This window comes from Mastacembelus armatus, chromosome 5 (assembly GCF_900324485.2).
Source record: "Mastacembelus armatus chromosome 5, fMasArm1.2, whole genome shotgun sequence".
Taxonomy (NCBI): domain Eukaryota; kingdom Metazoa; phylum Chordata; class Actinopteri; order Synbranchiformes; family Mastacembelidae; genus Mastacembelus; species Mastacembelus armatus.
The window spans coordinates 12142143-12168788 of NC_046637.1; the positions used below are offsets into that span (position 1 = coordinate 12142143).

General features: G+C 35.9%; 1 protein-coding gene across 4 annotated transcripts; it reads right to left on the bottom strand.

Annotated features, from left to right (window-relative positions):
• Positions 1 to 356: 356 nt before the first annotated feature.
• On the bottom strand, positions 357 to 26646 carry cfap20dc (CFAP20 domain containing). Of its 4 annotated transcripts, none has more exons than XM_026307254.1 (17): positions 26524 to 26646; positions 26246 to 26335; positions 25595 to 25688; positions 25434 to 25506; positions 24157 to 24271; positions 23882 to 24029; positions 23390 to 23536; positions 20908 to 21059; positions 20632 to 20740; positions 19355 to 19474; positions 19107 to 19241; positions 17430 to 17710; positions 11541 to 11891; positions 9645 to 9881; positions 5522 to 5583; positions 1655 to 1749; positions 357 to 800 (listed from the first exon to the last, which is right to left on the bottom strand). In XM_026307254.1, exons 1-17 carry the CDS (start codon positions 26542 to 26544, stop codon positions 682 to 684), a joined length of 2349 nt encoding a protein of 782 aa, XP_026163039.1. In that variant the 5' UTR covers positions 26545 to 26646; the 3' UTR covers positions 357 to 681. The 4 variants fall into 4 exon arrangements, with proteins under 4 accessions (XP_026163039.1, XP_026163038.1, XP_026163040.1 ...); XM_026307253.1 differs by having other exon boundaries at positions 17388 to 17710; XM_026307255.1 differs by lacking the exons at positions 357 to 800; positions 1655 to 1749 and adding an exon at positions 4057 to 5127 and having other exon boundaries at positions 17388 to 17710.

The window sequence follows — 26646 nt, forward strand, 5'->3', positions numbered from 1 at the left end:
CAGGTTTATCTGGGAATACAATTATTACAACCAATGGGACAGTTGAAAAAGAGAAATAGTCAACATCTCAAACAGATCCTAAATCAATCATCCTGTTTTGTCCTTTTTGGTCTGACTTATTACACTATACATACAACTTAAATAAAGTAAAGCTCTGTCCAATCACAGCAGTATATGTAGGCAAATAAGAATTTAGAACCACTGATGTTTCAATTTCAATTTAATAATAACAATATATACACATTAGCATATTGTAATGAAAGAAATTAAGATCATAAATAACAAAATTAATTTTACTATAATTATACTAACAGAGAATAAAATTTAAAAACTTAAAAAAAAAAAAAGCTCTGGGATGTTCTTTCAGAAGTCTTACATATTAATTTAATAGCCAGGACTCATTAAAAGCTTCATTTTACCATCAGATGTGCTACTGAATGTGCAACAACTCCACTTGCAAAAAGCTTTTATCTGATTGATTTATACTCTATTGATTCTCACTTCCATGCACACTAACATGACACCACTTATGGTGACACAAAGCCCCTGTTAGTGTCTCAAAAACAAAAGCAGCAACATGAATAGGCTGCTGTGAATAAGCTAGGCCTCAAAAATCCTAAAGCCATTCATCCACAGTCAATAACTTCTGATTTATTAATTTTGATTCTCTTCAACTTTGAGTCAAGCTAGTTCATAGTACTTCCCCGTCTTTGGATCGAAGTAGCAGTTCAGGCAATGATCATAGAACAGATTCAAAAACTCATCCTCATCCTCCACTTCATTCACAGACTCATCCTTTCCTGGAAATGCAAAAAAAATAAATCACTGCTGCATTTACAGCTGTTGAAAACATAGATACACAATATATAACAGTGCAGTAATTCAAATAATTTGCACAGGTAAAACAAATGTACATTGCATTTTCTATGCACAATAGCATAGCTATGCCAGATATGGAAAACAACACTCTCTCAGCTGTTACTGAGATAAAATAAGACATGTGGATAGTGAGGTGACCTTCAGAATCAGGTAGATGTAAAAGTTTTCTGCCGGTACCATTTTTTCTCTCATCAATCAAAACTGAAGACACCCAGACCCAGTACCACATTATGAAGCTGTAAAGAGATTCCCTGTAATCCCCACTACTTTAAAGCATGAGAATTTAGCTGTTAAATTGACAGGCAGTTAAATGCTAAAAAGGTTATGGAATGCTCCAGGAGGAACATTTCATCTTATCAGAACTTGGGCGACGATAATGAAAACTAATTATAAGACACATTGTGTAAGAGGTTTAAAAATGATGTTGTAAACTGGAAAGGTTTCATCAATTAACCTTGTCGATGTGTCTAGGGGGTACAGACCTGTAATGAGCCTGTCTCTTTTGACCTATGGAGTTATGTGGAGGACGGAGAGCTCCACTCTCCTGGGTTTTTTATCCTTAATTAGATACAGTTTCACATGCTTTGCCACCATGCTGTGTTAAGTCTTTGGAGGAATCGTAACATTTGACACAGTGAATGTTTCCATTAGCTGTATGCGTTTATGCACTTAGTGTGGTTAATGTTAAATCACTGGATTGTTTGCTACTTTTCTGACTTCAAAGGACAAAAAAGGCTATCTGGAGGCAAAAGGACTAAAATTAAGGTTACTGCACCTCTGACAGGATTTTTCCGATTGTCCCATGTGTTGCCTGACCTTCTCTGCTGGCTCGGAGGCATGATAGGAGGGCTGAGGATGTCCATCCACTCCCTAGGGAAAAGACCATAAAGGCACACGACAGCACATAACTGCACTCACCATACTACTACTGTACCCACCATATCAAATTGTCTCTATATATTCTAACAATGACATCCCATCACCGTGTGCTTTCAGAAGCCTATCTAAGCTTTCATTGTCCTTGAGTCACTTCCCCTGCAAACTCTTAGCCTCAGTTTTATCTGAAGGATCATTTATTAGATTCAGACTCAAACTGTGACTTCCAAGTGTCTACATTCTGGCTCAGAGTAGGGGTCTTAACCTTGCCCATGTCTGAAAGAGCAGAACTTCCTTTTCGTCTAAATAAGTTTATCCTCCCTGTCTGCTCACAGCTCCAAATATACATCAATGATTTGCCGGATATTAATAACACTGCTTTTTCATCATGCCGTAACAAACTAGAACCAGAGAAAAAAATTCCACAAGATGAATTATTACTTAGAAGCACTGCAAGAATCATTTGTTAAACAGACTTCATACTCATTTTAGGCTATACATCAGTTGCACAATTATCCATTTACATCTTTTGCCTCTGGACATAACATTTCATAAGAGCATATCACAGCATATTTAATGAGGAACTATAATCTTTTTCTGCACAATATTGAACTGATAGCAGGCAATTCAAATGTTCATCTCTGGATGCTCTATCCCACCATCAACAACTGCAATGATTGATGTCATGCTCTCTAAAAACAAAGTACATTCATTAACCATGAAGCAGTATGGACATTAAGCACATGCACCATTGAGAAAATCTTACCATATTAATACTACTTGGATACATTCAGAAGATTTACATTTCTAGTATCTTCTCTGATTAACTTAGTGTTGCAAACTTAATAGGTTGTTAGTTTTAATGGGTACTAATTAATCGTCCTTGTCAATTAAATATGATAATAATGTAGCTTCTATCTTTAGTTATGTGGTGTCTGGACCTAGCTGTGCCTAAGAAGTAAAAATATAGATGTCAATGCTACTGTACCTTAAAGAACTGTTTGATAGTAAAATAAGCAATAAATAATATCATACAAGTATGAAATATTATGGGCAAATGCTATAGTAAGGTAAGATAAAAGGCATAGCTTTCAACTGAACAGGAGAAACACTATACGCATTGTGCATGATGAAATTCTGTGGTTACCATAGTGTGAAAATGGAAAAAAAAAAACATCAATGCAAAAATTAACATAAACAGGCCAATTAATTTTTATCACATCTTCCCATGCATTTAAGCATTAATAATGAATGTCTTCTAACCTTACGCTTTTAAAATAATCTAGTAAATTATCTCTATTGAGGCTGTGATTTCTCTTTCTAACAAAGGCATGCACACCCCCTCTAACAACCCTTTGACTGCGTGATAGGCAGGGACACAGTACAAAAGTTAATGGAAGCAATTTTCAAGGACAAGGGCCTCTGCTAGAGAGCTGCAAATTGGACTTCAACTTCTTAAGTGGAACCTGGTAAGAGTGATTAAATTGTTATATTTTAAACTCATTATAATCCAGATATTTAAAAATCTGTGATACATTGGTTAGGTTTAGTTTGAGCATTTAGAGGTGTTTCTGCACTGCTCTGAAGTTTTTTTTTAAATTAAGCATTTACAAATATATACTAGTGAAACAGTATCAAGGCAGCTCTGTTTGTCTGATGCCCTGGCAATTGTACTGAAATTCACAATAGTCTTAGTTGCAAAACATCTGAATTGGTTCTCTTAGTCTCACTCTCTCTTCTTAGTGACAGCCTGTTTCATGGTTTCACATTTGGTATGCCAGACAAACACAGACACAAGTATCACACGCAAAGAAACATGTTAAATGTTAGAAAAGGCTTGGTGACATTAAGCACAGCAACAGCAGCATTTTAGCTGTCAAGAAAGCTGTAGTTCTCAACTGCAAGGAAGCCTTGCAGTGATGCTGGAATACTCAAAAACACCATGATAGAATTCACTGTATGGAGTCACAGAATGCAATGCCTAAAAGAAAAGAAAGAAAACAACAACAAATCCTCTGCAGCTGCTCTTCAATATGTAAATCAAGGCTCGCTTTGAAGGCTAATTTCAGAAGTACAGCTGCGAATGCTGTAGAGCTGTGTGAGACAAGTCAGGGAGTGTGTTTGAGGTGTCTGTCAATGGCAATATTCATTTCAGTGGACATTCAGTCAAACAGCACAACCCCAGTGAATATTTAAACAGACGTTAGCACTAAAATCTGACCAAAAAGAAGCAAAATATTATTTCTGCTTGTCTTGGATATTAATGAGATGCATAAAATTTAACAACAAAAATAGATTTTAAACAATAACACATAAAAATAATTAAATGCAAGGTTTTTACACATGTTCATACCAGGCTAACTTGCTTCCTTGCTTTTCATCAATAAATCAGTGTTAGAGGGGAGTTGGTTGCATAATTTGAGTACTGGAACTGTGATGCAATCCCTTTGTTTTCTTTTGTAACACATCACACGATTGTGTATGCCCACAAAGAAATGGAAATGTGCACAGACACAGCTCTCCAGTAGCAGGTGGTGTCCAGAACCCTCTGAGGAGAACTGGGTTTATTGGTATCAATGATCAGAGAGTTTAATTTGCCTCATCTTCTAATGAACACATTAAAACTGCTTTTAAGAGCTATTTGACATGAGAGAACACAGCTATTTTCCCTTTCAGCAACATTATAAAAAAAAAACAGGTCTGACTTAAACGTCAGTGGGGGTTACAGTTACAATTTTATTTCATCTTGCTTTGACTACTGCAAAGACAAGTTAACTTCTATTAAAGCAAAAAAAAAAAAAAAAACTCAGATATTTTCTTCATTGCTACATGACAACAACCTTTAATGTTCAATACATGTCACAGTATTTTCAGACTAAGTATTGTAACTTTTGGTGATTTTTGTGTTCCCAGTGTCAACCTCTTACTTCATTTGGTAGTTTCCTAGGTTTTACGGCTGCATGATACTGTGCTGTATGTGTTCTTCTTATAGAGATAACTATATAGAGCAGTTGTGAATTATTCTGCCTCCTCCAGTTACATAACCTCATTTATCATTGTGTTTTCTTTTTATGGTTACAACTTGAACTTTTAGTCTGGTTTTAACATTTAGGCAGGTAAAACAAGGTGGACCATGTCTTGTGGCTGTTTTGTATTGGGAATACTGAGATTCCTAGTGTGCGGACATTGGCCTTTGCCTCATTAATGATGGACTTCACCCTGTATGGCTGCTGAAAGTCAGTGCTAACTGGTAAGTCTTACTCTTACTTTTGATTTTTGAAACAACAAAACCTGAAACAAGACTTTGATGTCTAATATTAATTATCTACTGCCAGGATAAAAAGGTGCCATAAAAATGTGCAAGTGATGAATCTGCCAACACAAGAATAAGTGAAAAATAATTAGCACTTTTGAACATAAAAGCAGCAGTTAAGGGAAAAGAAAACTACAGTACTTGGCTCACTCTCAAATTATTTGTACTCATCTGTTAGCAGGATAAGCCCTGGTCTGCATATTCTGATGGTTGACATTTAGCTATAATACTATTGTCACTGGTATCCCTCTAAATGTAATTTTCAGGGAGTTTTTAAGCACATATTGCTTAATACAAATACAGGTTATGTAAGGACATTTTTGTCAAGCAATACATAAATCAGTTTGGCCTGCAAGTATATATCATAAAATGTTCAAAACATATACAGAAAATGGAGTATGTCCTACCCTTGGATTATGACTATTTAGTGTTAAGTGACATACATTTGCTTACCTGGGGTTTGAGTGCAGGAGGGGGTTCATTTCATTCTGATAGTGGTGACCCTGATTAGCTGGCTGGAAACATAATGGTAAAAAAGGTGTTATGTCTCACTAAGTACTCAGAATTCAAGTACTTACAAAATTATTGCAAAAATATTACGATTATTTAGTACATTCAATACACATCCAAAAATGATGTTTAAGAATGACTTGTTTTATTCAATACAGGCCAGAAATGAAGGCTACTGTATTCACCACCATCAGACTGTTATTTCAGTTCAACTCCCTAACAAATCAAGATTGTCTCACATCAGAGCTCATGTATCCTTGACAAAGTGTCACATGGCATTTTGTAACTGAATGAATGGCAGTTGTTAAAGGTGCATGCAACTGCCTTTGCAATACATGCCACATCCACAGAAAATGTACATTATACTTCTATATACTATGTCTTTAAGCCACTTACCATAATTATTTCTGTGTTTTACCAGGCAGACAAACACAGGGTGAGGAGCAACACCATGCAACTTCTCTTGTGGAGAGATTTTTTTCACAAACATCTCAAACCACAAATTAATCTTAATTCTATAGCTTATGTAAATCCTTAAAGTCTTTTTTTATGCTGTGTGCCAAGCTTGCTGGCTACCAAGTCAAATATCATTGCCTTTCTGGCAAGCAAGAGAAAAACACACAAATTAACAATAGTGAGTGCAGAAATACACAGAAAACACTGATGAACAATGAAGGGTGGAGCATCCAAGATCAATGGATCTTATAATCTGTTCAGAAATTTAGCTGTGCTGTAACCATTGTCAGTGAACAAAAGAAGAGATGTGTTATTTTGTTGACTTGGGGACACTAACAGCTGCAGTCTTTGTGAGCTGTGAGTACAAGACACTTTTAACTGGCAGAATTAGAGGGAGAAAATAACATACTAGTTTCACTTTCAATATACAGAAATAATCAGCTGCAAGAAACACAAGTGCTTTACCCTCTCCATCTTGTCAAAACTAAATACCATATTATAGGCTCAGGAGGCTATTTAAGCCTAGTGCCTGTTTAAAGGCTATGACTTTGATAAAGAAGCAGTCATGCTGAAGCTGTAGTCCTTGCATTGCTTAAGTAAATTCTAGCAATCTGTGTGCTCCAGTGGTTTCTTTATGTAATCTTCTTCTAAAAATAATATGGGACCTAAAATTGTACCCTGTGGAATTCTGCAGGTAATATGTACTGATGATGATGAGTTACCTGTGGGGTGATGGAGAAAAATCTTTTGGGGAGGTAGGAGCTGAACGATTTCTGTACTCTGTAATATTAAACCCGGTGCCTCACATGGTCATTTAAACTTGCATGAACCACACTTTCAAAGGGAACGCTTAGATCTAAAAGAATTAGAGGCACATCTGCTACTAACAGAAGTACATCACTTAGAGCAGTGCCGGATGCCTGTAGCTGCAGGCAGTCTGATGATTTGCCTGAAACACTATCTGCTAAACAGCTTTTCAGAAGCCCAGGATGGTGTTTGCTAAAAGGTCACTATGCTCCAGATATGGCTAAGCCTGGCTCCACAGTTCTACATGCTGGGTCAAATCATATTACAACAGTCAGAAAAACTAAAAGCACTCCCTTTGTCAGTGATCAACATTGCCTTAGACTCTGTTATTTCTGGCCCTTTGCCTGCCCTCTGCCAAGAAGGCATAAAACTGAGCAGAAACCTGTGGTTCAAAACGTTTATTATAAAACTGCACTACATAGCATACCTGGATCACACTCACCTGTTTGGCAAAGATGATTAGCCAAACAGTGCTTGTGCCAGATATGTCTTATTAACATTCATCTTACTGCCTTGTTTTTCAAGGCTGTTTCCAGGTGGGATCAGCTCTACTCCAGTAGCTGTTTTCCTGCTTTTCCATTTGTGTATGCAATTCCTATTGTTTACCAAGAAATATCTTGGCTTGTTGACGGAAATATAAGAAGTTCACTTCCAAAAATGGACCTTATACAAATGTAATTAAGTGAAACTGCACTAGAAGTGTTTATCCTCCCAATGTCAGTGTTCCAAATGAAGACATAACTACTTCTGGAAATAACTTTCCTAGATGTGACAGAAAAAATAAAAGGGGCATGCTGATTTATGCATAGGTCTGTTTTACCGGACCAGTACTTAATCTTTCTTCAGAATATTGACTATATTGGTCTGAATGTGCACTATATTCTATGGGGGATATTCACATCAATGCTACTGGTATTTACTGCTTTCTTTGGGAACTTGCAGTCAACCTAGTTTGGTAAGAACTTTCATTTGTTTGGACATCAAGGATGGGGATCAACACAGATTGATATTGTCATTATGCTCTATACAAACCATTGAAAAAATAAATAGGTGATCAAATCCTTGGCAAAAATTTAGACAGCTCAACTGTCATCAACTTTAATTGAAAGCTAAATCTGCTATTATCTGCTGTGATTTTCGAGGTGAATGGTAGAGTCTGTGATTGATTTTAAAATTGGATTTAGTACTCCACACTTCTCTCTTGTGAAAAGTGATATGTGTAAAACTTTAAGCAAACGTTTTACACCATCATTAAATGAATTAAACGAATTATGTCAAAAACGACTAACATTCTCTCACACGCAACAGAGCATAGCCACTGTAAAGGAAGGAACAGCCACTTTTCAAATGACTGGCTAAGTTATATTGTTAGGACATTTTTTTGTGTTTTCATTCTTGTTTTCCGTATAACTCATTGCCATATGTAGCTGTAATCAGTCATTGCGGTTCAACATAAAAACTTATGAGAGGTCTTATTACAGCCATGTGGCCACAGAAAGAATATGTATCAACTCCAGGATGACATAGCAAAATGTCTAAAGTCTAGTTTCACTAAAGCATACAATCTACTAGCTGATTACTTTATGTTCAAGTAAGTATATCTTGCAATTGCCTGAAGGTGAAGGTACATCTGTACTGATACAGTAGCTGCATCAACCCTGATGGCAACAATGGGGGCCACTCAAATCACAACACCCAGGGACAATAAAATGGCTTGTCAGTTTCAGAGAAGTCTCAGCACCAGAGTAACTGCGCTGTTCCTAGGTCCCATAATTGCCTTTTGTTTTTATCTCTGGCAGACATTTATTAGCCCATGTTTTCAGTTTTACCTGTTACAATCTCATTATAACTATATATGCATTTGTAAAAAATATTTTATGGTAAGTATCTTTCTTTATCTATCTTTATGTCTCTTCATTGGCAAGCATTTTCTTACTATGCTGTTGGTGGTGCTGTTGCCATATGTATTTAGAATTGCAGAGCACTGCAACTGAGTCAAAAAACATAGTTTCAGGCTTTGATCAAGTAAAATGTAAATCTCATCTTCTCCCTGTACAGAAATATAAGGTAGCTATTGTGCAGTCTAAAGATATATGCCTTTATTGGTGACCACATCACAGTGTCCTCAAAAAGGAACCATGAAATGATAATCCCTGTGGTAATACCACTATTCATTGTCTTCTATGAGGTATGTGTCTATATTAACACATACTTGAATCTACAGAAATGGTAACAGACCTATATCTCAAGCATAGACTGTATTCACTTGAGATCCAACAGTAGACTCAGAAGGGCCAGTCAGCCTCAGTAGGACCAGGCAGGGTAGTGCTCTCTCTTCATATATGCAATGTGGTTATGCTAATGTCCCATAGATCTAAATGACCTTCAATAGCCAAGAGCATACTATACCATCTTTGAATTCTAAAAGGACCTCTGGGAATAATTTCAAATGACCTAAATCATTTTTAGTTATGGGGGGAATTGTGGATATTATGCTAGTGTACCTTTAAAATCAGTAAGAGGCTAATTAATGTGTTTCTACATCCATAATGTTTTATAATGCAGAAAACACAATGGAGAAACTTCACAGTGGCTTAAGCTTGGGTGCTTGAAATGGAAATTAGCAAGGCTGAGGATCAGCTGGGGTCACAAAAATTATTCTAGACAGCAGATAGAAGAGGGACAACCTACCAATGATTGTAATTTAAAGATGTGCTGCAAGTGTGTTGCTTGTTGAAAAATCAACAGCAAGTGAAAAATCAACAGTAAAAGATCAAGATTAGCAGAGTATGATAGTACAAACCATGGAGATATGCATCCAAGTAGAGGTGTCGTCACTGCTCATGCTGATGCTGACATTACAGTGGTGAATCTGAGATGCACTGAGGCCCGAGGCTCTACACTCATCTTCCTCCTGCTCTCTTTTTAGGCTTGCCAACATTTGGAGCTCCTCATCATCATCCCCATGCATTCGTAGATTTTCAAGCAGGTGTAAGGCAGAATGACTGGTATCAACAGGTTTCAGTCTCTCATCTTCTTCCTTTAAAATTAAGTCATAAATCAGATATTGCCTAGTTATTTGTACCTTTTGGTTATAGTCACACATACACATTTAAGCCACAAAGCTGATGCAATATTTTGTGCAGCCAGAAAATCAGTGTAAATCTTAAAACAATAGATGTCAATCCCAAACAGGGAACAAGGTAGTGCTAGACATAAGCTATTTTAACAATAGATATGTTGATTTAGGAGAGTACTATGCTAACTTGATTTGAGAGCGCAAGCAATCCTGGTGTTGCCCTGGTATTGTCAATAAACCTAAGCAGGCACGGAAACAAACGCTGTGTCATATTTTTCTGACAACCTTTCAGTCAAAGCCTTCACTGCATGCAGCCTGCTGGAGTTGGAACAAATCAGCAGTCAGGAGCTGCACTGATGAAGGATATGCAATGTGTCTCAGCAGTAAGTTGTGTAAATGCCGAAAGAAACAGCCCAGTGACAGATCTCCCTTCAAGCCTTATGACGGCTTCAGTTTGCTATCCTCTGATCCTGGATCTTTTTTTTAACAGGAACAGGGACCTACCTCAATTTGTAACACATCATAGTCTAATCCTACTCAGCAAGGCATTACAAACCTTTTCACTAGTGCTCTTTAACTGTTCAAATTAGCACTGATCACAAATTAATATGGGCAAAGAGGTGACAGCTAGACAGAATACTATCAGAGCCATACATCTGCCACACAAACTCAAAGGCCTATTCTGCACAATCCCAAAAAAGATAAATATAGTTGTATTTGTAAATCCAAACAATTGAGCTAGGCCTATCTACTAAGAAAGTTCAAAGTGAATTGAATCAAACATTTATCCATGATACATTAATCAGTTTTCAGGAAGGAAAACATTAAAACATTCACCCTGTTTTTGTATTTTCTTATGTTCTCCCCCAACTCCTGACAAACATATCTGGCTCTTTAGTTGAGGCTGATGCCTGAGAAAATAGTGTACTATGGGGTTATCAAAGCTTTTTTTGATGGAAATGGTTGCCTACAGGGACTGCTGAGAGTGGCTCAGATTCAGCCATAAAATGGGCCATAAAATCAAAACAATTTCTTTAAAGAAGTTTAAAAGCAGCATAGTTGGCTACTACTCCAACTGAGCTGCAAAGTTAATCCTCCATTTTTTTCATACAAGCACCCTCTTCCATATTTGATTCAAAAATCTAAAATTTTACTATGTTTATAGTTGAAATCTGTATTGCATACTGTTTCATTGGGAATTAAGACCTACATATAAGAGTAGTGCGATATTCATGTGATATAAATACCCTCATTTAAAACATAATTTAAAATTTGCAAGAATTGTTCTAGCTTTTGTTATATGCCTCCATGTTTATTTAAAACTTGAGATGAAGAAGTCAAGTTTGTTTTTATGGATATGTCTGCCATCTGTGTGATAAATAATGAGCATGTTGCAAGAGTTGACAAATAATCAATGTCTTTTGTAGCAATATAATGTAGCATCAAACATGGCAATCCCACTGTGAAGCCAATTAGGCAATCAACAGCTATTCAGTTAATTATAAGGTGGAACCTCAAAATAATAGTTATTCATATGCATGTGTCTGTGTCACCAAAAGCTTACATATAGTTATAGCACTCTGGTTGCGAGCTAAAGGCTTTGAAAATTATAAGCAGTACCTTGTGCTGTGGGAAGACTTCTTGCAGGAGTCTCCTAGAAAGTGACACACTGCTGTTCCCATCAAGAACTGCCTCTGATCCACGTGGGCAACACTTGTGTTCCTGTCTGTTGGGCGTTGCAGTGGGTGAAAGGCAGCGTGTGGGGACCAACCCAGCTGGTTCAGTTCTATCGCCAGATGGCGAATGCATATTGGTGGTAATTTTTTTTAACACTTTTAGTGTTTGGGCCATATTACAAGATTCAACATGGTCTCCAAGTTGCACATTCAAAGTTGGTTTGGGAGTTCTGGGAGTAGAAGCGTTGGACTCCACAACAGTTTTTTTATGCAGGGATGTAGCGTAGCTCGTATCCTGAACAAGAAATATGAACACTAAGTAAACAACAATTGCTTTTAAAATGAAAGTAAAAATGATCATTAGTTATGACCTAAGAAGTGTATATGGTACTGTTTCTGATGTTCACTGCAGTGTTCTTAATGTTGTGCTCAACCCTAGATTGATGTGTGCTTAATGAAACATGATAATGAGATGGCAAACAGTCACTAGGATTGACAAGGTGTTGGTGACTCAGCTTTAAATTAACCTCACGTTGAAAAAGGGTAATGACATTCTCTTTAAGTCTGCTAATCTTTACCACCTTCAGATTCAAAGTTAACACACAATAATGTACTAAAGTTCAAAATTTTTTGCACTGAAGTTACACAACACACTGCATATACAGATACTATACTAATACTTCTTTTAAACATTAAAGGATTTCACTTTTTCAAAACCAATATTAAATAATTACTCCTGTAGACTTAAAATACAGGTACTGTATATGTGATTCTGAAAAGTTTTTTTTCATGCTCCTTTAATGTACAAAGCAGCTGGATTCACAACAGTGACAATGGATTCTAATTCTGACCCAGATTCACTCTATCAAAAGACAGTGAAACTTTTTTAAAAACTCCTGGAGCAAAAAACACTTTTGTCACTCCATATAAACACACACACCCACAAACCAGATGACCAACATTAGAACTCCACACAAATTTAAGTAACTGTAGATGCAAACATCTTTTCACCACTTCTACCTACCCTTTTTAAACCACTGAAGTGTACTATATATATATATATATATATATATATATATATATATATATATATATATATATATATATATATATATATATATATATATATATATACTGTATATGTATATATATATGGTGTATAGATAGATAGATAGATATTGATACGTGGAATTTATTATGCTTAATACGTGAAAGAGAGTTTCTATGGACGTTTGTGAAAATGGGTCACAGCTAGAACCTACTGTGATGGTTGTGAATCAAAGCTGACTACAGCAGCTGTCGTCCACCAAGAAGGAAGCTGTAAAACTTTCAAATCTACAAGAGTGTTTCATATTCAAAACACAGGTTTGAATATGCTTTCAGATTTTTTCTAAGCATGTAAACACTTTAAAAACTAAATTGAAAAGACCATATTTATCATATAGGCTCTAGCAGATCCCTGTGACCCTAAATAGGCAGGTATAATTTGATGCCTGATCCAGGTAAATAAGCAGGTATAGGTAATGGATAGATGGATGCAAGGATATTTATCATTCCATTATTTACATATTACCTTGCTAAATACATATATTAAATTTGACTTATATTGTGAGAATGACAAACCCTGCATTTTACCACAGAAGTTCAAATTTAAAACAGAAAAATGTAAGTTGCATCATCAGAGCTTCCAGATTAGTTTTTGCGTGTTCTCCATGAAAGACGTACTGTATGATCAGAATTGTGGACTCCTCGCACCCAGATTGTCAGCAATTCTATATATATAAAAATTACAGTACAGTTATTGTTTTTCTTGAATCTAAGAGCTTCAAGCTTCCCTTATTATTGAAAGACTCTCTCTATGTCTTCTCCTTTCGGCCACGTTTTTGTGATGTTTTCTTCATTTCTGAGTTTTGTTTTGGGGTGAAAGGTTATCATAATCCCTTTGAGGGTTTTATCTCACCTGCTCCATATGTTGTTTTCCCTTTTCTTTCTATTCTTTATCATTTTTATAAGAGCAAGTGAATAAGGAATGAACTACATATATTATTGAAAGGTTTTATATGCGTGTGGCTGAGTATGTGGGTTTGTAGTGTGTGTGTGTGTGTGTGTATAAATGTGTGTGACTTTCTGTGTTGTAGGTATGTTTGACTACTATTTGACCATGAGTGAGGTGAATTCAGTGCTCTGCGCTACTGCACACATATTATTATATTAAAATAACCACAATTCCCTAAAAATATGAAAAACTTTAGTCCATTGTATATCATACATTTCAAAATAGTTCATCTACTAAGCATTGCTTTGTTTTGCTTTAATATTTCTCTATGTTTGAGAACAAACGTTAACTCAAAAAAATTGCCTGACCCTGATGCAACACCTTGAAAGATGATATTGCTCAAAGTTGAGAAATGAACAACATGCCATAAATGAATGAAAATCAAAATCAGGCCAACCTGTGTTAGATGGCAGTAAGCACAGTCTGGTTTATCACTATAGCCAAAGTGGCAGAATATGTTGTGTTAGCGAAGTAAGCCTTAAAACACTGTAGGGCTTAGGTCAGATGCTAGAACTGTCTCAGGAGCTGATAAATAAATTAATCCCATAGCCTTAGAAATGCAGTATGTTGCATCTCCCAGTTATTATTCTTGCTAGTGACACTGTGGGGTTCTACAAGGTTTTTTGTTAACCATTTTATTCACTTTGTATACGGAGATCTGCAGCCACTAGTGGGGCTTTTGGACCCCTAAATGCAATTACAATGCATTTCTATCAGATCCAAGCCCATTTTTTGAATGCACACAAGCTTTTCTGATAGAAGACCAAAAATCATTTTAATTCCTATATTACAGCTATAGAGCCTTACCTGAAACTCATTTTGAATGTGTAATGCTTGGTAGTATCCTAAACTCATAAAATTTCCCACATAATAAATCTACTCATTCTTTACACCCAACACTCAATATACATAACCTGCATCTCTGAATGATTTGTCTGCTGCAACCTACAGAACAATCTAACTATCTATAACCCAGGACCTTGTAAGCCAAGCAACCTATCTGCAAAGCTGGGAATGTTTGAAACTTATTGTTCCATTAAATTATGGTATGTGCTTCAAATGGTTAAATCCTGAATATATGTAAACACATACCAATATACCAGAATAATATAAATAATTTAGTATTTCAGGTTTCAGGGTTCATTTTTGTCATCATTAAGAAAAACCTCACAATGGCCATGCAAAAAAATAGCAGGTTGCAAAATGAATGATTTATTTCTTTAACCTTTATTTAACCAGGTGAAATCCCAGTGAGATTAACTACCTCTTTTTAAAGAGGGCCTGGGATGGAATGGGATATAGATGGCTTATTATATAGTAGTTTCACATGAGCCACCACAGCTTGTTGATTTTTTTATTGTAATTTATCAAATTTCTTTTATATAATTGAGAAACAAAATGACCTTGCTTACTACTATACTGAATTTTTGCCATTATGTGTCTGTGTGACTTGCCTATTGTTATATTTTTTAATCAGGAACCTAAAATTTACATACCCATGGCAATAATTTGCAACCACACTTCTCATTACTGTACTAATTAAAAATTCTGAATTTAAATTATGTTTCTTAGCTGATGTCTTTCATCTTATACAATGATGTATAGCAGGGACCCTACTGTACAGTATGTTTTCCACATAACTGTGGCAATATTCAGTTTGTTGTTTTGTGCTCCACCATGCATAGCCTTGCTACATCAGCTATAATAAAAAAAAAAAAAAACTGTCACAGAACCATATTTCAGTCTGCTGCAGTATAGCTGATACTTGAAAAAGTTGTTTTTATCTAATATACTGTAAGATTTTTGATACCTGAGGGAACAGGCATTTTGTCATTTAAAAAACTATTTTTTTATATATTTCAAAAAAGTGTGGCTCTCACATTTCCCCTCTGAAGAATAGCCATTTTCAAAATGACCATCTCACAGAAAACCTGTAGGTGGGAAGCAGAATAGATAAAAATGCCCTTTCTACAGTGAATTGCACTGGATCAAATTGCTTGCTTTGCTCTCTCAGAATGAAATTATATACTTTTTTCACCTTCTAACCCTAGTTCATAGAGTTCTAGAGTGATGGCAGCTGATTTCAATGTGTTAATTTGAAGACATACTCCTATAATTGCCTCCTTAATAAACACTTTCAGTGTTATTTCATTGTGAAATTCTGTAAATTCATTTTTTTGTTTATGCATTTCCTTTTAACCTGATATGTTAAATACAGCTGCTATCGGTCAATTGTCCAGAACACTAGTTGACATTCCCTAAAAAAATGCATTTTTTTATATGAAGGTTGATAGAATAATTAACTATGGGAATGTGGCAACAAACAAGTGCCCAGGTGAAACCTGAAATAGACATGTCAATGGTTGCATGCCAGACAAACAGGCAATGCAATCCTAAAATGGCTGGGTGTTTGTTACTTTTGAAACTAACTGACTCACTATTAGCCATTTGATTACATTTAGATATGTGAGATATGTGCCCTCTCTCTCAAAAAATGCTTGTGTCCTTGTACTTCTCTCTTTGTGAGGGACAATTTGAGCATAATACTTTGGGAGTGAAGACATTTTGGGAAAGTGAGGACATATTGACTGGTTGAGCTGAGACTTTTATTAAAATTAGAATTAGGTTTAGATTATATATTAAACTAATGAAAAGCTTTTTTTGGCTTGTAAACACTGCAAATGGCAGCCAAGGAATTTGAAAAGGTTGCATATCCTAAATAGAGGTGAATATATGTATAAAACCATTCTCCAATTGCAAAATCAAAAGAAAAATGTCAACTCTGTACAAAGCTCTGTATAAGATGAACACTATAACAAAGGTCAACATAAAAACAATATTTTTTTGTAAACAAACTTTTATACAGTTTTTCTAACAAGATTACCTTGGTTTGAGTCCTACACTGCACATCTACATATGAACACATCAGTGGATGAAAACCAATTTGCTGTTCATGTTTTATAAAACACTGTCTCGTGCTTGATTTCATACTCGCTTATTAATTTTTACATATAGTACCTTAACTGTAACATGCAGAAATGCATTCTCAGAATGTAAACAATAAGTTTAAAATGCAAAGTATATCGTCTGTGCCTGTTTTTCTTTAGGTTTTTGTGCTTTTTGGTGGATTTATTCATTAGCATATCTTAATGCCAAATAAACTGTAAAAAGGCTTAAAAATTAGCTGTCCTACAAAATGAAGTTAGGTCAGAATTAGAAGATTATTATGAGGATTTCATTCATTCGGTCATTTTTTACCCATAGTTTAATTTGCTAAACTATTCTTTATTAAATGCCTCAAAACCATTAATGAATTATTTCCTGATAAATAACCCCACTGACCTTTGATGTTCAATTATACTACTGTGAAATGTGCCAGATGAAAAATAACACTGCAGAACACAAACTATATAGGGCATTTTGAGGCTGACATTGAATTAAATTTAAATTTCAAATTTAATCAGACTGAACCAAATTAAAGTGCTGGCATTTTATGATGCTTTGAATATTTGCAGATGAACTGAGATTAAATTAGATCACAAAAATCATAAAACACCCCAAAATTAACATTTTTTGTTTGCTTACCTGCTGTTTGTCAAAACTAGCTAGTGTACGTGATGCAATGCAACTAATTTGTTTATTCATGGCAGATGGTCATTAGTGTCAGGTGTCAGAAGAGCTGAATATACTTCAAATGTATATTTGTGTGCCCCCCCCAAGAGAAACATACTGTACCTCATCACTTTCACTCCCAATAAAGTCATCTTCAAGCTGTACCTCATACCGCGTCCAGTTTTTGCTCTGAACCTGGTCATCTCCCATCTCCATCTTCACCTGGTCACCCTGGCCTTGCCCTCGTTTGGGTGAGTGAGGCTGAGATGAGAAAGTGAACACCTCCTCTTGCAGACTGAGCTGGGGCTCAGACCCCTCATTACTCTCCCAGCTGCTCCAGACCTGCAGGTCAGAAGACAAACTTGGCCGGTTCAAGCAGGAGGGAGACTGTATTGGTGTGGGAGCTGCAATCAAACTTTCCTTTGCAGGACTGAAGTTACATGCATCTACAAAAAACAGAACAGAAATTGTTTATTGTAAACTTGAATACATTCTGTCACTGAAGCAGACATGGTTGCACATAAGTGACTTTGAGTGTACAAATTATAAAACTATTATAAGATTATAAAATTAAGTCCCCTCAAAATATGTATGAAATATTTAGCCACAAAGACTGAGCAGACAATCACTGGAAGAGATTAATTACAGTAATAAATCTATTTGTAGTGTTGTCATCATGTGGGTGATGTCATTACAAACCTATGTTATTATAAACACATAAAAACATAAAAATCATGATAACAATATACAAGATTGTGATTAATACAATTTCTTGTTAAAGTAAAAATCCCCCACACTGACATTTCTGTCGGCCCTGCTAATAGCCCTGCTATGTTAATATCATAATGAGAATGTAATGATGCAAATAATATAATCAGACCAGTCCAATGCTACACTGTCATGAATGAAATGGCACCTCTGTCCAAATACGCTTACTGATCTAACTGGCCTAGACACCCAGTTACATATTCCTTCCATCTTGCTTTAGTCAACTGTTTTTCTAGTTTTCAAGTTTGTAAAACTAGAACATTTTACAGCACCATTAGACTATCTACCACAATGTTCATGACTGTACTATACTTCCAAAGGGGTAAAATCTTTTTCTCAAAGCTAAAATGATAGTCCTTACACTCCACAATATGCATGAGATCAAAGAAACAGGCACCTCTATCTGAATGAGTGAGCCTATTTGAACCTCTCAACAGTATAATCGTTTTCTCTAATTGCCCACTGTGTGGCAAACCCTGGACCCAGGAGATGTCCCTCTGACTTTTATTTAATGTGCCACATTACCATTAATGAACTAACTACTTTCTGTCTGTGGGCAGGGATGTAGCACAGAAGCTTTCTGCTGTGGAGAAACATCCATAAATGAGCTTGCATGTGTAGTCATTTTGTGAACATGGTACAGGTGTAGGTGTGTATGCATGTGTGTGGAAGTGGTGCAAGAAAAGGGTTGGAGTAGGGGTATTCTGGCAAAAATCCAGCAGATAGCCTTGACGTGTGTTATGCAAAATTAAAAAAGGAGAACAAAAGAGATGACATATGCAGCATAGACTGAGATTCATTAAAATTCATGCAATATTTTGAAGTGATTTCATGTATAAATTAAGAATAGGAATAGGTATTTTTCCCAAGTAATACAGAGCTACTTGGTTAAATCAGAGCATGCAAATTAGATATCAATATCACTCAATATGCATATTATAATATTTTGTCTAGTGTTTCCATCTCTTGTTTTTTTTTTTTCTAACCATCACTCATTTTGAAAGTATCATGTCTCCCTGCTGCTGCCTCCTGCTGTCTTGAATCCTCTCCATTTACAACAGATGTGAGGCTCACCTGCTGTTGGGTGCTCTGTCTTTTCTGTTTCGGTCAAAGATTGCTGCCTGCTCTCTTGTGTATTGGATGGAGGAGAGCACTTCTCTCTGGTTTTCCTACTCTTTCTATGGTCACTAGGAACTGCATCTGAATGGGCTGTTAACCAAAATAAAACACCTTAAAATAGAGTGTTAAACCTTGGTAGTTCAGCATGCAACACTATACTGCAGCATACAAAGAGAATATAACACACAATGCATGCAGCTTACCTGAAGATGCTAGCGTCTCTCTTATAGCACTGAGGGCCCGTAACTTCTTTGATCCCTGCTTGTCAAACATTCTGTCTTTTGGAGGATGGGGCTGTAAAATGCCAGATGTTCCTGATGTTCCTACAAACATACTTTTAACATTAGAAAATCTTAACACAATACAATCACACAACAATAGTAAAGCTAGCCATAAGCCTATCTGTGGAGTGTTTATGAACCATGGAAATTCCTATTAATGAAGGCATTCGAGTAACTGAACTTCCTATTTCCATTCAGTGCTGAGAGAATGCAGTACATCCAGCTACAATATGTTCAGCTGAATTAAGAAATTTTAATAATCCATTTTTGCATCCTGTCATGCTCAAACGATGGTGTATTACCGAATGTAAAAGCTGTTATTAAGTGGAACGCACTTTGTAAAAGCTGGACTCATATGGCTGGTTGGTTGGTTCGTATGTAATGCTTTAAGCGATGCACACTACAAAGAATAATTGTGTGTACTCCTAACTGTATTACAGTCTGTTCAGCCATTTGGTAAAGGACATTTTTAACTTAAGGGGCTGACACTATAAAAGCTGTGGGGTTTCTTTATTTTTTCTTTTTAATGTGATTGTTTTTTTTAGTTGATTATTATTATTTTTGACCCATGGAAATACAGAAATGCAAAGAAATTTGTTCTATTGCTTTTCTCAAGGGTTAAGGCTGAGAGCACAGTAATGACTGAAGACAATGACATATATACTTGGACCACCAACTCACTCTCTTTGCAAAATTGTCTTACATGCCTCATATACTGCATCCTTGCGAGCTCATTCTTTTGAAAATTTGTTTGCCTTTGCTGATTGCTTATATATCCATACATACCCATTTGTTTTTGAACAAAAACCACATTACTGCCTTTTACTATAACTTTCTTTTTTCTGCCATTACCTATTTGCATGTTAGCTGCAGAGTCAAGGACAAGTAGCAATTAACATATTTTTGACAGATAACAAGAAGATGGCAAGCAGGCATTGTAAACCTATGCACCACCAAATAAAAATTAATATGTGCAGTATATTCAGCAAAATACACTGGCTATATAGCCTTTTAGCATTGGATTTCATTTGTAAGATTTTCTAGTACCAGTAATTGGGAAATAAACTCAGGTCCATTGTGTAAATAACTACACAAAAGAAACAAAATAATGAAGAATGGAAAGTAATAAAAGTGATTTGGTGATGAAGAGGGAAAAATAGGACATGTTTAGTTGTAGAAAACATGCAGTTGCAAATAACCTTCATTAAAAGTGTGTGATGGTTCTTCGTGTGAAAAGTTCTCACTTAGGTTGCCAATGCTCTCACTTTCTGCTGGAACTTTAGGGTTCATTCTAATGGATAGGGATCCCTTCAGGGCACAACAAAAGAAACAATGACTAGTTTAAAGACAACTTATAGTATTGTGTATATAATATAAAATAAATAGAATAATTTATGACATGATGATCCAAATCAATCAGACTGCTAGCCGTTATTAATTGATTCAGCATTTAAAGTATTGGAAATAAAAAGTACACTTCTATCCATTCCGTCAGCGGCTGCACTGCTTTTTCTTGCAGTTTGTGGAATTAGTCCTGAAGCCCTAGAGCCTGAGGCTTTGTGTAAAACAATCTGGGGTCTGGTTTGTCGATGACTGGTTGATCTGGCAGTGGCAGACTGATCAGGAACTGCAAAAAAAAAAAAAAATCCCATTATTCATCAACTATTATTGAGCTCTGTTGTTTGGATAAGACATAGGAATAACTTTAGGATTTTTTTGGCATCTATGATGATATCTATTCTAAATAAAAAGTGAAGACTATGTTTGATTTATGGTACAACATCACTCATACTTGGATGTGAAAAACCTTGGGGAAGGTAGGACTGCAAATTTAAAGCTATTTCCTTAATCTACTGTCAGTCACACTAATGATCATGTAGCCACCTGCATGTTGCAAAGGGTGTGCTTTAGACTTACAAAAGTCACACAGTTCACACAGATGAAAAATGCATGATGAAGGCAGTTATGTGTGAAGGGCTCAGACCAGTATTTTTAAGCTCACTGAGAGGCTGCCTTCACACTAGCCACAAAGCCATATTTCAAAGCCAGAGTTTTACTGTGAATAAAAAAACATGCCTTTTTGATACATTAAGTAAGTGAGTATGTTTTTGAGATGTGTTACACTACACTGAAAACATAGCTGATCAGAGAGTAAACTTGTTGTGTTGTGTTTATCTCAAGTACAGCTGCCAAAAAGCTGAGCTGAACACAACATTCAACAGCTTGAGTCAGTTCTGTATTAATAACATTTTACATGTGATTCTGTAAGCTGCAGCAGACTTTGAATCAGAGTCTACTGACACACAACATGCATTTTACATACAAATAAAATAAATGTTGAATACAAATTAGTTGATTAAGTTGATGTTTTTTATTAAGTCTGTCAATCTGTTCTATATCATCATGTAGAAATAATGGGCTGCAGTGGGGCTCGCGATGCAGCCATGACTTGACCCTGCTGTATCTGTGCCAAGGCTTATTAGGACAAACTCCACTGACACTAACAGCAACACACACTTACTGTCTAATCCTTTGCTGAGCACAGAGCAGACACTTCCATTCCACAAAACACACAGGATCGACAAGATGTGCTGAAGAGCTGAGCTGGATGTACTTAGAGTGAAGAAATAGAAATCACACTCCTTTGATGCAGCAGATTCTACACTGAAATTTGAACACTGAACGCTTTCAAATGACCCAGATTTAGCAGAGAGTAAACCGCAGTGTGATTTAAATCTGGTAGGGCTATTCAAAGAATGTGGTAACAATAATAAAGAGATACATCATAGTTATAATAGACAACAAATATTCTGAGCAGAGATTTTGATCTGACCTTGAAAATAATACAACAGCCTTACTATATGAGAGAGATAATTGGGATTTGTTTGTTGCTTCTTGACAAAAACCACTGTAGCTTACTTTTAACAGTTTCTGACAGATCGGGTACTGAAGCAGCAACATTAACCAAGCAACTTTGTTACAGTTAAATTAGATGCCCACTTTAATAGCAATCGTTTTAATTATAATTAGGGATGTTATGATAATAATGCAGATGCAAATTACAAAAAGCTATTTCTTGCATGTGGTAAGTGCTCTCTTCTATGGGCATTGCAGGTTCACTCAACATGACTTAGACAGCTGTCAGAACAAATAAATAAGTGCTGATAAAAAAGGCCACAGAGGCACAGAACTGGATTACTGGTGCATGTCTTTTTATATGAGGAGATAATTGCAGCTCTCTGAATACAGGTGTGGTGGAAATGAACATAAAAATGAAGACCACAGGAATTTCATATGAGGAAAACAAATCGATTATCAGCACAGCCCCTTTGTAAAAAACACTTTTTCTACATGCAGCTATATCTGAACCTTCCTGAACCTATCCTTCTCTGTATCCTGTGGGTAGACTGTTTCATGGGGAGATTGGCTGGTAATGTATCCCAAATGTATAAATTGACACTTTCAATATTCCAGTCATACCAACTTTCAGAACAACAAAATTGTTATTTTTTTTAGAGAAGACAATAACTAAATGTGTAGGTCTGGTTTAAATCAAATTCATCCTAAATAGGTGACCTAGGGTTAAGGTCAGGGGACTTTGGAGGCCAATGAAGTTTTCGAACACCAATCTAGGAAAGCCTTTTGTTTACAGGCCTTGGTTTGTGCATCTGAGATTTCTCATTTCAATTGAGCAATACAGCATAGGACCTTCCCCAAACACTTGCTAAAATGCTTAAAACTCACAATTGCCTAAAATATCACTAGATTATGTAAAAAGCCCTTAACTAACTAGTCCAAACTGTGGAAAACAATACCCAAAGAAGATGAACACACAGGATGTCGACAGGGGTCAAGCTGTTTGCTTTATCTGTTTGTTTTAACTGAAATAGATTACAAGTTCCTTTTTTATTATCATTTATTAATCCATCCTGAATCCTATGATTTTATCTTACCTACCATAGTCAGAGTTCACAAGGCTAGTCCTCATATCTGACTTCTGCAAATTTTCCATGTTCATCATCTGAATTACATGGTGCACATCTGGTGGGAACTGGCAGCTGCGTGGGATCAAGTCCATGAGGCCAACTCCACTGAGAAACATATCTAGATTAAAATGAGAATAATCTCAAATTTATCCTATTCATTCAATAAGCCGAAAACAAATTTTCATCACATCACATAACAAACGTAAGAATTTGATAAACTGAGTGTGTGCGATGGCACTGCTGAGCAGTATTGGGTTAAACAAAAACCACCACTGAGCTCTCAACCAGCTGTCTTTCTCTCTTTCAACACACTTGCACACAATTTCATATAAACTATCAAGACTAACAAAAAACCTATTCAAAGACTAGTTTCAATGCTAAACATTTAGCTGTTGAGCAACTCTTTAGTGACCGCTCGTGAAGTCGTCTTTAAAAGGTAAACACATAGAAACAAGTGCATTACCATCATCTAACATTCCTGTTGGCTCTGCTTTCATGGTGAAGATTCTGCGGACTTTACAGGTTGCAAACAGAGTGATGCCATCCAATGTCAAAAATCCCTTGAACAGTTCAGCGGCAAATGATACAAGGTCGATGCACAAAGTAGACCACTAAGATAACAAAAAAATATATAACTTTGTTAGAAGGATCCCTTAAAGAGACATAATACAAGAGAAATAAGAACATTAGTGAAAAAAATAAAAAAAGAAAAACAGAAAAAAAGAGTGAGAAACTTACAATATCTCGTTTCACTCCTACAAAAGGTATCTTTGCATGCAAAAGTGTGGACGACAACTCTTTATGCACTGTTGATAAGTGAAGCCTTCTTTTCAGGTGCTCTGAATCAGTTATCCTAAAAGACAACAGAACAGAGCAAAAATGATCATCCACGTCAGTGCTGTCACTAAGAAGTCCTGACCAGAGGAATCCACAAGCTTGGTCAAGCTAGTCTTAAAGGTAATCTCTTGAAGGTACTTCCCCAGATTATTAAATTTATGTTAGTGTCTTCATAATAAAGAATTTTAATTTCTAATAGTCTTTATACTTTGTTTTTTTTAATGGGCCCTGTGATGAACTGGTGACCTGTCCAGGGTGTACCGCTGCTTTTCACCCAAAGAATAGCTGTGATAGGCTCCAGCAGATCCCTGTGACCCTAATTAGGAATCAGTGGGTATAGATAATGAATGAATGAATGAATGAATGAATGTTTTATATGGCGCCTATGACTTGATAAAATCTACCACTACTGTGCCTGTAATCAACTGAATTTTGTAATGATGTTAATTCACACATGAAAAGTTTTAAGCACAATACGCCACTTCCTAAAATCTTTATAAATAAAGTTGTGTATAGCATTGATTGCATCATGTTTTATTGATAAGATTTATAAGAACACTAGCAACTCACAGACTGACAGAAACAGACTTCTTATATTGACTAAATGCAGGAATATCATCAAAAGCTCAAAGAAGTAGGTAACAATCAAAAACACCATTGGCAAAATGTGTAGAAAATAACAATGAGCACTTGTCATCCACATGTTCTACTACATTTTACATTTTTGTCTTATTCATTTACACATACGAATACCCTTGTACCCTTGAATCAAACTATGGCTGGTAAAATAAAGACATTATAGCAAATAGTTTAACAACATCTTAATAATAGTTATTTAAGCCTCATTATTAATCTAGACTCAAAGAGGAATTTTTCCGGGTGGCTTAAGGGGTCCTGCTACATGTAAATAAGCTGTCTGGTTATTGCTTTTCAGTGGTTTGAGATTCAATCATTATTTTCTGTTTTTTACTGTATATTACAATATTAAGCATTCACTCATATAAAATCTGCTACTTTACAGAATATATAAATGTGTAGGTTTTTGTTTTATTAGCTATAAAGTTAAAGATTAATCGAGATCCACAACAGCGCACACTTTCAAAAATGCTGTTCAAAATGAGCTGCCATATATAAAATATTTAAAAAGTCTTTTAAAAAGATATAACTACTGTACTTACACTAGCTCAGTGGAGAAATCTTTGAATTGAGGAATATTCACTTGAAGTACCAGAAATCTTTGAAGAAGCCCAACTAAGAGAAAGTACATTGAATTACTATTAACAAGTGGAAATAAGCAAAAGGAAATTTACAAATGGGTGCAGGTATGTTAGCAACTTACGAGACATTTTGCCATTCTCTGGCATTTGCATCTTGACAGTCTGGCTGCTTCCTTCCAGAGAGTAAACAAATCCTTTGACTTCTTTATTATATTCCTAACAGAAGAAATAACACAGAAGAGGCCTTGCAAAGCCCAAGTCCTTGCAAAGTGTGACCAATATTGTGTACCTGCAGTGTGACTGCTCTCAATGACTGCAAATGCTTCTTTTTGTGTGAGAATATATATGAAGTTTGAGGTAGAAGGTCAAAATCTATCTAAAATCTATCTATCTATCTACAAGGACTTCAAAAATTGTTTAGTTAGCAGTGTTCCTTGGCTTCGATTATAAAGTTATGACATAGTTAAAGGTAAGGTTTGATGTCAATCCTCTCTGTGATGCAGTTCATTCTGATATTAACTAAGCTTTCATACAGTTTGTACATTGCTACTAGCAGGTCGTAAAAAGTCCTAAATGACACATACCTGTAGCTACTACAAGATCAGATAAGATAAACTTTATTAATGTAGTCTGATCTTAGCTTATTACTGTATGACGCTTATTGCTCTGCGTTATTTCGCATTTGTTGCTGCCTATCCTGACAACAATAATAATAATAATAATAATAATAAAATAAATGAGCTAAGGTGAACTAGCCTCTTTGAAAAACTCACCTTACGGATGGCTGAAGGGCCCCCGCTAAGTTTCCATTTTGCTACAGGGTCTTTTCCCTGCCCACTGAAGATCTCAACCACAGCTCCACCCTGCAAGGAATAAAGTTTTTCACTATTAGCCTTTTTAACCGGTATAAACTAGCACATAGTACCCTAAAGCTCACGTTTTCCTAAAACGTTAATAGCAAACTATTTACAAAGAGTAACATTAAGGGTTCAACCTTGTGGAAGACCTAAATTGAGCTAACGTTAGCTAAGTAGGGCTAAAATAAACTTACTTGATAATTGTTTCTAAACATTTCGCGTGGCGTTAAGAAAAATTTAACGTGCGTTTACCCACATTAAAAATCCGATTCTTACATTACCTAAAGCGTTTTAATAGTTACATTAATGTATCTATG

Coding starts and splice junctions, on each gene's coding strand:
- cfap20dc (XM_026307253.1), bottom strand. CDS start 26,544: ATGTTTAGAAACAATTATCAA. Junction 24,272..25,433: donor GATTTCTCCACTGAGCTAGT/GTAAGTACAGTA, acceptor GTTGTCTTTTAG/GATAACTGATTCAGAGCACC. Junction 9,882..11,540: donor AAGTCTTCCCACAGCACAAG/GTACTGCTTATA, acceptor TTAATTTTAAAG/GAAGAAGATGAGAGACTGAA.